The sequence below is a fragment of the Colletotrichum graminicola genome (genome assembly GCF_000149035.1).
Source record: "Colletotrichum graminicola M1.001 genomic scaffold supercont1.11, whole genome shotgun sequence".
Taxonomy (NCBI): domain Eukaryota; kingdom Fungi; phylum Ascomycota; class Sordariomycetes; order Glomerellales; family Glomerellaceae; genus Colletotrichum; species Colletotrichum graminicola.
Genome location: NW_007361015.1, coordinates 206,644 through 217,867, shown reverse-complemented (window position 1 = coordinate 217,867; position 11,224 = coordinate 206,644). Strand labels below are relative to the sequence as shown.

The 11,224-nt window shown below is 56.9% G+C and overlaps 2 protein-coding genes across 2 annotated transcripts; both read right to left on the bottom strand.

Annotated features, from left to right (window-relative positions):
• Positions 1-1,969: 1,969 nt before the first annotated feature.
• GLRG_03617 (ABC transporter transmembrane region) lies at positions 1,970-7,281 on the bottom strand (the record flags this gene model as incomplete). Its single annotated transcript, XM_008094302.1, has 6 exons — positions 1,970-2,304; positions 2,660-2,728; positions 2,867-5,374; positions 5,431-6,046; positions 6,102-6,905; positions 6,970-7,281. The coding sequence occupies 6 exons, from the start codon at positions 7,279-7,281 to the stop codon at positions 1,970-1,972; spliced, it is 4,644 nt and encodes a 1,547-aa protein (XP_008092493.1).
• Positions 7,282-9,482: 2,201 nt separating this feature from the next.
• Positions 9,483-11,081, bottom strand: GLRG_03616 (alpha amylase; the record flags this gene model as incomplete). Its single annotated transcript, XM_008094301.1, has 1 exon — positions 9,483-11,081. The coding sequence occupies one exon, from the start codon at positions 11,079-11,081 to the stop codon at positions 9,483-9,485; it is 1,599 nt and encodes a 532-aa protein (XP_008092492.1).
• Between the last annotated feature and the right edge of the window lie 143 nt (positions 11,082-11,224).

Here is an 11,224-nt window from a genome sequence, read left to right as displayed (position 1 = left end):
ATCTGAACAGCTCGAGGTCATCACGCCGCGAGCTCTAGCCCCTTTCCGTCAGAATAGAGGGCGTCTGTGGATAACGTGCGCTGCTTGGTGACTATATTCCCCGTTTCTCGCCTCTCGCGACGCTCCTGGACTACTACGAGGTCGGCCGGCTTTGGGAGGATTGGGATAAGCCCCCTCGCGTGGCAACAGTTGCAGGGCAGCGTCTGGCTGCTTCTCCTGGCCAATACCTTGTCCGGAGCTCGACCCCTTTGAAGCTCATAATGATGAAATGTCACGTTTTTATATTTTCTCTTTTCTTCTATGCCGCATATCTGAGCTCGGCTTACACCCACATATTCTCCGTTGTGCGCTAAGGAAACCAGGTCCGTCAAGGGGTTTGGCCATCAGAACAGGTCACCGAGGCCGGTTATGCTTTGTTGGCAGAGCTTGGCAGGAAGGCGAGTTCCCGTGATATCTAGAATACCCAGACTCACGGCGAACCAGCCGAGGCGCCGAAGTTGCAACGAGACGCGGAGGGTCTGGTCTCACTGGCCCAGGAGAGGCAAGCGTATGGTCGGGCTTTTCGCAGTATATCTGGGTAGCCGTCGTGTGTTTCCGAAGCACAAGAGATACGTTTGGATGTTTCTCCTGCAAGGTGTAATGCTGCCGGGAAGGCGAGGAGGAAAACGCAGGGGGCCGGAGACGTCGAAAGCCCGCACAACAGTATCAAAGTTTCTCCTCCGGCGACATGTAAGCCCCCTTCCCACTGGAGACCTCACCGAGCAACTATCCCAACGCCGCATCCTGCGGCGTCCGATGCGGCCTGTGAGAGCGGTTTACTGTAGAGAGGGATAGAAACCGGTACATCGCTGACGCATCACGGATTCCACGCCCTTTCAGCAGCAGCGTCAAAGGTCACCTTTGCCGTTTCCGTTACCGCCAAGACGGACGGAGGTGCTGTTTCGCTCGTAAACGGCCCGCATACCGCCCTCTTCTGTGTCACCAGCCCATCCCACCCGTCAGACGCGCTCCCAGCCTCTCGTCCAACGAGCGCCGTCTTTCCCCTCTCCCACCCTCCCTCCAGAGCCCCGTCTCCGTCGTTCCGTCTTATCCAGAAAGCCCGAAAAGCCCGCCCCACGGTAAGCCTTCGGCAGCCGCGTCTGCCCAACCCTCACCGTCGCACAGGGAACCGCTCCTCCCCAACCCGCCCGGCCGAGACCAGGTGCCATCCAAGGAAAACAAGGACGGGGGAGAGAGAAGGAGGGGGAGGAGGAGAAGGAGGAAGAGGTGTGTGTGTGTGTGCGCGCGCGTACACAGGGAGGGAAGAAGAAGAAGAAGTTTCAAAGAGGGTGTGCGCACCGGGACCCGAGGACCCGCCTCTCGGGAAATACGAACGGTGTGGGGTTCGGCGCCAGCCACGCGCAGGGTGGTGATAGCGAAGAGAAATGAACATGGAAAAGGGTAGGTCGAGAGGCAATGGCGTGATGACGTTCACCGTGGCAGCACACCACCAGGCGTTGGGCCGCGGACGGAAGGGCGGGGGCGGGGTTCAATGTTGTCGCCGTCAGACAGCATCCCAACTTCTTCGGCGCCGAGCCCGTCTTTTCTCACCCTCCCTCCACGAATGGCGCAGGCGTATGGCGGATGTAGATCTACAATGGCTTCAAGATCCTTGCGGTACTTCTACAACGATGCCGGTGTATGCACTATCCTTTCTATCATCTACAAATCCACGCCATCCCTCCCAAAGATCACACACACCCTCTTTTTACCGGGGCTCGCCCACAGCCAGTGCATTCTAGTTCCCAAGAGGATAAAAACATTGTGTGGTTACACAAGCACGCATATGCTCTCCCGTTTTCTCTCTTGTCTCGTCCCCCCGCCTCCGCCACTGCCAATACTTCCTCCTTCACCGTCTTCTTCAGTCGCACAGGCTTCTTTTTGGCGCCCGCCGCCGTCAGAACAACGGTCTTGTCGGTCCACCCTACTGCTAGGACGAATCCGAGGTATCAAGACCGGCCTGCTTGACCAACCCGTAAAAGACGCCCCGCTTCTTGATGAGCTCCTGGGGCTTGTCAAACTCCACCACCTCGCCCTTGTCCAGCACGACGACGCGGTCGCTGTCGAGGATGGTGTTGATGCGATGCGCGACCGTGAGGATGGTGCGGTTCGCGAACAGCGGCGACCGCAACGTCGCCTGCAGCATGGCGTCCGTCTCGACGTCGACGGACGCCGTCGCCTCGTCCAGCACGAGAATGTTGGACGGCGTCAGCAGCGCACGAGCGAGCGATACGAGCTGCCGCTGACCCTGCGAGAGGTTGGAACCTGCGGCGTGAAGAAAATCAACAAGTCAGCAATCCGGTTACGCAGCCCAACAACAGTCCAAATCGGGGGAGAGGCTTTGTGGCAGAGAGAGTGAGAATGGGGGATTGTTGGGTCAAGGGCGCAAGATGAGTTGAGCTAGCATGAGGCGTCCAACTGCATGCGTGGAAGATCATGCAGGGGACTCTAAATGTGGAGATGGGTTCGTGTGAAAGATGACGGCCGCCTGGTCGCTCAAGTCTGATGCAACAACTTGAACTTCCGATACACCACTGCAAGCAGCCGTAAACATTGATGTGGGATGGCCCGAGTGGCAAAGCCGACAACAAGCGAAGAAGAAAAACATGCGGCGACTCACCTCCTTCATGGATCTTTGCGTCTAGGCCGCCTTCCATGCTCGACACGTGGTCCTTCAACCGGGCGTGTTCTGTGATAGCACTGCGCATTAGCTTCCACCGTCAATTCATGGAGGGGTAAAGACACCCAATCTCGACCAAGGTGGTGTGGGCGGGGAGCCGCCACGATTGGTCGGCGAGGGCATGACCGCTCGTCTGGTATGACTTACCCAACACGCTCCAGAGCTCCGTGTCATCATGCACGTTGGCGGGGTCCAGGTTGTCCCGGACTGTGCCCTCGAACAGGGCAGCGTCCTGCGGGATGATGGCCAGTCTTCTACGCAGGTCCAGCAGTCCGATAGAGGACGTGTTGATCTGGTCGATGCTGATGTGGCCAGCAGTCGGCTCGATGATGCGGAAGAGGGCCAAGGTCAGCGAAGACTTGCCCGCTCCCGTGCGGCCGACGACACCAATCTTCTCATGCGACTTGATATCCAAGTTGATGTTCTTCAACACATTATCCAAGCCCTCGCGGTAGCGGGTGCTGTAGTTCTTCAGCTCGAGAGAGCCTTTGGATGGCCAGGCGACGGGTGGCCTGCTGCCCTTGATGATCTCAGGGGCCTCGCTGGGCAGACGGGCGTATTCGAGAACACGCTCGACCGACACGATGTTCGTCTCCACCTCGACCGTCTGGCGTACGATCCAGTTGAGCGACGTCGTAATCTGCAACGCGTAAGACATGGCGAGGCCGACCATGCCCTCGCTCACGAAAGTGCCGCTCGCAACGGCGGAGACGATGCCCCCCGCAGCCGAGACAATGACCAGGGCACCGATGAACTCGAGGCGGACAGCCAGCCAACGGTTCGCGCTGATGGACGGGAAGTAGGCCTTGAGGTTGGCATCAACACGCCACTCGTTCTCGAGCTCGAATCTCTGCTGCTGACGGTAGGCCCGAATCGTCGAGATACCTCCGAGAGACTCCTGGAAGTGGGCATAGATGGGACTCTTGCTGACACTGTCGAGTCTCTTGAGCTCGCGAGAAGTGCGGAGGTAGTATCGCTGGATCCAGTAGTAGATGAGGATGATGGGGACGATGAGCGCGGTAAACGGAGGCCACGTGACTGAAATGATGGCCAGGGTGAAGCAGGAGCGGGCACCATTGACGAAAAGCATGTTGAAAGTCCTGGCAAGTACCTCGTCGACCCTGTAGATGTCACTGGAGAATCGGTTGAGGATGCGACCCGTCGGCGTGGTGTCGAAGAAGGACATGGGAGACCTGAAGATGGCGTTGGCCATCATCTCGTGCAGCTTCCTTGACGCCTCGATGGAGCAAAAGATCCACAGGATGAGCGTCTGGAGGACCGTCAAAAGCGAGGAGCCAATGCCGAAGGCGAAGTAGATGCCGATGTAGTAGCCCACATGCAAGTTGCTACCTGCTTCTGAATTTCCTTCGGACCACGTCTTGAGCCACGCGGAACCACCAATTTGGGCCGTCTGGGAGGCCAACAGAGCGATCATGTAGACCGCGACGGCAACGATGTTGCTGTTCTTGGCGTACTCGAAATAGACGTTCCACTTGACCTTTCCTTGCTCAACGTGTTCCTTGGCCTGCTTGGACTTGCTGCCAGCGACTTCTTCGTCAGTAAGCTTGCCACGGGGACCCTTGAAACTGGCGGTGCTAGCGCGACGCAGGGTGGCCATGCTCGAAGACCGCTTCTTGTTCTTCATGGAGGCTGCGGTTTTGATGGGCTCCATTTCCAGGAGCTGCTCTTGGGACTCTTCCAACTCGGACTTCTCTTGGCTGCTACCCTCGACCTCGATCACGGTCGAGGTCTCGCTGCTGGAACCGCTCGAGCTTGCGGAGGAGGACGGGTCCGATTCTTGTCCGGCAGTCTTGATGAGGTCGTTTACCATGCCCTTCATAGCCACGAGCTGTTTGTAGGTTCCACGCTCGACGATCTCGCCGTTCCTGATCATGGTGATGTAACTAGCCTGTCCGAGCACGGCAATGGCGTTGGTCGCAAGGATTCGGGTCTTGGTGCTCAGCAGACCTCTAGGGCCCAGGACGTTCTCGATGATGTGTCGTCCCACGTGGGAGTCGACGGCCGAAAGGACGTCGTCCAAGAGGTAGATGTCCGCCCTGGCATAGACGGCGCGGGCCAGGGCCACACGCGCCTTCTGGCCACCACTCAAGGAGATACCCCTTTCGCCTACAACGGTCTCGTCGCCGTCGGGGAGTTGAGCAAAGTCATCGAGGAGAGCGCAAGCCCTGACAGTCTTTTCGTAGAAATCGGGATCATATCGGTAGCCGAAAATGATGTTCTCCTTGACCGTGGCGTTCAAGATCCAGGAGCCCTGAGCGACATAGGCCGTAGTTCCATGGACTTCCACCAATCCCTTGACTTTCCAGAGATCGCCCAGAATGCACTGCAAGAAGGAAGACTTGCCAGCGCCAACACGACCGACAATGCAAGACAACTCTCCCTTGTAGGCAGTGAAATCAATGTCCCTGAGGGCCTCTTTGTCCTCGTGGCGATTCCAGGAGAATGATCCATCTCGGATAATGACGGTCTCCTCTCCAATCTCCTCGGGCGCCGGCTTGATCGTGATTGCATCGGGTTGGATCTCCTCGGCAGTCAGGAAGGAAGTCAAGCGACCAACGGCGACGCTAGCCTCAACGATAGAGGTGATGACCATGGGGAGAACAGCCAGGGGGAACGTAAGCAAGTTGAAGAGGGCTGGGGGATTGATTGTCAGCACTTGGCACCGTCACAGGCGCGCCGAGAGAACTTACTGAGGGCGGGGAAAACGATATCTGCCGTCAACGGCTTGTCCTGCGTCAAGACAAACACAGCAAAAGTCGAACAAGAGACGAAGAAAGGCGCGGTGCTCCACGTGAAGTTGGCAAAGGCCTGTGTCGCTCCAATCTTGCGCAGGTTCTTGAGTTCGAGGTCATTGCGGACAAAGTTAAGCTTGTTCATGAAAGCAGCGCCCCAGGCATAGAGCTTGATGCTCTTCATGTTGTTGATGATCTCGTTGATCAGACGGCTCCTCTTATCCTTGTTTTTCATCTGTTCCTTCTGTAGGTTCCTCATGACCCTGGCAATGAAACCATGCGCAGGCATCATGATGATCATAACGCCGATGCCAGCAAGCATGGACCAGCCGACCAGTTGGTGGAGAGATACCATGCAGATTATGATCTGGAAAGGGGCAGACCACGCTTGCTGGGCAAACTGGGTCAGGTCCTGCAGACGCTGCGCGTCAACGGCCATGTAGTTCACGATATCGCCAGTTGACTTGGAAGCGCGGCCCTCGTTGGACAACCTCATGGACTTTTTGTAAATGGCGGACGCCAAGCCGCCCTTGATACGCATGCCGGTGACGAAAGCAAGCTGGAAATATTGATGCTGCCAAGGGTTAGTGGGGCTGACGTTGGGCGACTTCTTGCGAGGCTGGACTCACAATCATGGAGGTCTGCAAGACGGCAATCGCGAACATGGCCAAGGCAATGGCAGCGCCCTGAACTGCAGGCTGAGACTCCTCGTCATGTAGGTTCCGGGAGCGCACGAAAGCAATGAGGTACTTAAGAAGCTGTGGCTGGATGTACTGGGTGACGTCATTGACGATTTTGAAGAGCGCGGCTATCGCATAAGGGCCACCATAGGCACGGAACATGGCGAGCCACAAAGACGGGTTCTTGTGGTGCTTCAGCTCGTACTCCCAGGCTTGGTTGAAGGCCTCCCCAGTGTTCTTGGTCTGGTCCTTCTTGGCAAGCCCCCAAAGGTCATCTTCGGTCAGATACTGCTTGTATCCGTAGCGCATCAGAGGAGTCATCCACGAGAAGGTTAACAAGGAAAACACGGTGGCGTATTCAATCGGACATTCTTCCTCGTCGATCAAAGCCTCGTATGCGCTAACCTTCCTCGGCCACAGCCACTCGATCAAAAACTCGGCGATGGACAAGCCGAAGCCGACGCTGTAAGTGATGAAGTATGCCCGGTTCGTGTCGTAAAGTTGCTGCGAGATCAGAGAGCGGAACTTGACGGCGTAGGCGATCAGGAGGAAGAGCCAGTAGAACAAGACAACGCCGTTGGCGTTGCGCAGTCGGGAGTGCTCAATCCATTGGATGGCAAAAACAACGCCAAGAGAGAGGATGGTGGCCGCGGTCGTCCAGAACCTGAAGTCGCCGAACCAGATACCAGGGTAGTTATTTATCTGTATAGCAAGCTGCACTGCGACATCGGCGATGATGAGCCCGAGAAGCGTCTGCAGAGGCGGCTCGTCAGACCACAACTGTGACGAGGGAGACGGCAGATCGGGGGACACTCACTTGCTTAACCCAAAAGTGCCAGTCCTTGGGAGCGTCTGTGGGCTTCTTGTGTTGGAGGAGCCAAGCTATCGCGAAAGATCCGAAGACAACGCCAAAGAAGGCCACGGAAGCTACCCAAACATCGATAAAGCAAGGTGTGAAGTCATAGCGGATGGGACTCAATGGGCCCCAACCCTCCTCGTTACCGCATAGCGGCTGCTTGTAGTCCGCGGTCGCAGAAAGGTAATTGCTGCCGAGCTGCCCCAGGCGGTGGAACCCTGTGAAGGATCCCGTATGCAAGACGCGCTGCGACGAGTGGTCGGAATAGTCCATGACGAATTGCTATCTGCGGTTCCCCAAGCCCGCCTGTCAATGCATGCTAGACAGCAGAACGACTACTCTCGGGCGGGGATGTTCTCGGTGGTGGTGGTGGGGGGGATGTCGCTCGGGAGTGTGGTCTTCGGTAGGTTATGACGGTCGGCCTGTATATGCGAGGTATAGATATTGCAAAGAAAAGGACGCCGCGACACGGAGGGAGACTCAATCGTAGTTATCGTAGTAGGAGAGGTGGGAAAAAAGTTTTGAGAGAGAGTCGACCGGTCGGAGCAGAGTGCATGCGATGCTCCGCGAAATGGATGGCAGAACGGTGTATTGCTGCTATTGGTGGCTGCACGGTTTGTCAGCTTCGACGGTACGGTGTGGGAAACGACGTTCGATCGGGTTCGCCCCGGGGACCACGCTGCAGCCAACTGCAAGCTGCTGCAGCCTCCTGCAGGCAGCGACGAGTGACCCAACCACAGGGCTCACCGTGGTTTAGCTCTCGGTAAAAGTGGAGAGCTATGACGACCTGCATTGGCTAGTGCCGCATTCGGCATTTTTTCTTCTAGCGCATTATAAATCCGCTAAGTCCGACACGTGCACTAGGTATCTACCTATCTATCTACCTATACGGAGTATTCCCTGCAGATATTGTTTGCACTGGAAACGATGGTTCCGCGCGTGTCAGCGTCTTACATCTCAGATGAGACATTGGGTGGTATCCCAAACCCTGACTATCCTTCCATCTTTGCCGCGTACCCTTGTGAGCCTGAGTCGTCGTTGACCAAGGCACTTTGTTAGTAATTGTGTATAATGGCAAATGCACGCACCTTTTCTTCACAATGTGGTTGAGGCGGCCACTTGACAATTAAATTGAGATACGGCTCGGGCAGCACCATGGTCCGGTCTCTTGTCTCCAACAGCTTATCAAACATCCATCTGAGTCTCTGAAGATCCAAACCTGAGACAAGAAACACAACGAGGGGTGTGTGCATCCCCCCCCGGATGCAACATTGCTTCTTTGGATTGTACATTGTACATTCCATTTAAGCTTTCGTGAAACCCCTTTTGTTGTCAGATGGGCTCCTCCCACGTGCGTCGTGACACCTCGCCCGTGCTTGTCTGCCCATCCGTCATGACCAAACCAAACCAACCCCACACCTTGTTGCATCAAACGCCGCATCGAGTCATCACAATCTTCGAGTGCGGCGACTGCTGACGCGTGTTCCCATCCGGCTGACGCCCCAAAGGCTAGCACCGCCAAGTCAGGAGAGGTTGAATCAAGAGAGAGACAAGCCCTTGCACGACAGCCTCTGCGGAGCATCCGACAATTCCGGTTCCCCTGCTCCCGCCCCAGAGAGAGAGAGGTAGAGGGGAAAAGCTGCCCAATGCAGTCCCCCGTTTTAGACCGCAACTCCCTCTAGCTCGCTGCCCGCCGTCGCGACCCGGGGGGCCACGCGACGAACCATCTCAAGAGCGAGAGAGCTGTGGCTTCATGATGTTCGAGGCCGTCCAGGGCAACGTCGGCCGTATTGTCGGCTCGCGCGGCGTGTGATTTTCTTACGAAGCTTACAAAGGCTATCCGATACCGGATGTTGAAACGCGACTGTCTGGGAAACGCCGCAAGCATGTCTGCCAGCGAGATGGCTGCGGACCCGACTTCACGGCCATCCGATGCCGCTTGCTCGAGTTCGGGCTCGGGCTCGGGCTCAGCCAGCGATCTAGCCTGTCTTGATGTGCTGGATCTGTTGTAAGAAATTGGGGTTTCAACACTAGCAACTCATCCAAGAGGGGATTTGATATCCCTCAGCAATGACGACAACCACTTACTTAGACATGGATGATTTGTAGTATAGGTTATCCGTAGTTTCCCGTCGAGACTGCCATAGTGGAGCAGACAATGCTTTAACAAACCAAGGGTGGGTCCTGAAGTAGCGACCTCGAATTAGAGATAACGCTCTGTCATGCACGTAGGGACGAGGCTGCATTTGTTTTGTTACACGTGTTTATGTGTTTAGTCATTATGTATCTATATATTAAGTTGGTTTAAGTATTAAACGCGCAACGCTTTGTATCCAAAACACATCGACATCGACATAGCTAGGTAAGCGTCGGGTCTCGTCAGGCACGTTTCGTGCCGCCATAATTCCACTGCGCCATATTTTCGCCGTCCATCCATCCGTGAAAAACAAATCCAATACCACATCACACTATACCTACTCCAGGATCGTCGTCACGTACGGCAGCGACCGCTTGCTGACGTACCCGGTGTTCTTGTCCACGCCGACCTTGACGGTGGCGCTCGACAGGGGCGCCCTGATGTCGTTGCAGAGGCCGGCGGTCTGCTCCTTGGGCAGGAAGACGCGGGGCAGCCCCCCGGCGGGCATCTGCACCCAGAGGCGTCCCTTGTCGGCGACGGTGAAGGACTCGCAGTTCAGGACATCGATGACTTCGGCGCCGATGGCGAACTCGTGGACGTTGCGGGCGATGGCGAACATGACGTTGTTCTTGGCGTTGACGCCGCCATTGGTGTACATGGAGAAGAGCTGGCCCTTGCGGAAGGCGATGACGCGGCTGCTGTCGGTGCTGTGGTAAGAGAAGACGGCCTGTATCCGGTCCGTGGTCAAGAAGTTGGGGTTCGCCTGGGCGGCGTGCACCCGGATCTTGTTCGTCTGCTGGATCCAGCCGTACAGCGGCGAGTGGATATCGTAGCCGCCCAGCCAGAGGGCTTCGCGCTGGTTGGGCGTGGCGCCGCCGCCGTAGTGCTGCTCCTGGCCGTAGTAGACGATGGGGATGCCGTCGCGGAGCATGGTGATGGCGTACATGTTCTTGGCCAGGGCAATGTCGGAGGTCAGGTGGGGGAAGCGGACCTGGTCCTGGTTCTCGGCGAAGGAGCCCAAGACGGTAGGATCGATGCTAGGCATGCTCGCCATCTGGTTGGTTCCCTTGAACACCACGGATAGGTCGCCGTCGACTACGGAGAAGGCGTCGGCGAACCAGTGGTAGGCACTGTAGTCCAAGAAACCGTCCATGACTTTCTGGTAGGGGGCCAGCACGTTCAAGTCCGTGTGGCTGATCTCGCCCATCATGTAGACGCCGGCAGCTTCTCTGAAGCCGCCATCGGTCCAGAACGAGGGCTCGATCTCGAGAGCCGTGTCGAGGCGGAGGCCGTCGATGGAGTACTTTGGAACAAGTTCTCTGATCCAGTCGGCATAGGTCTTGCGGATGTAGGCGTCCTCAGTCCTCAGGTCGGGCAGACCCGAGAGCCAGCAGACCTGGATGGACGGAATGCTGTTCCAGTTGATGCCGCACTGCTTGTGGTAGTACTCGGGCTTGTTGAAGGGGATGTACTGGGAGTAATTGCCGGGCTGGGCGTTGAGACCCACGTGATTGGGGGCGATGTCAACCATCAGGTACATGCCGCGGGCGTGGATAGCATTGGAGAGCTCCAACAGGTCGGCCTCGGTGCCGAAGCGGGTGTTGATCGAGTAGAGGTCCTGGGTCCAGAAGCCGTGGTAGGCCTCGCCGGCCCCTGGGATGTTTCCTTCGATGTTCTTGACGATGGGCGAGATCCAAACGGCGGTGGCGCCCAGGTTCTGGATGTAGTCCAGGTTCTTGGTGATGCCCTTCCAGGTGCCGCCGCAGTACACGCCCTGGGTCGTGTCGCATGCGGGGGTCGAGCCGTCGGAAGTGGCATAGCGGTCGGTGAGGACTTGGTAGATGCTCTGGGTGCGCCATCCGGCGGCGTCCAAGGCCGATGCGCCCTGGATGGCCCCGATGGCCAGCAAGGAGAGAGTTGATGCGATGGAGGGCATGGTGGATGTGAGAAGGATTAAGGTATTACGGTACGGGTTTATAGCCGAGAGAGGAAGGAGGGCAGAGGAAGAAGAAAAGAGACAAGAAGATACTTGGAACACACGATACAATGAGAGTGAGTTGGTCAAGGATTGGAACGCAG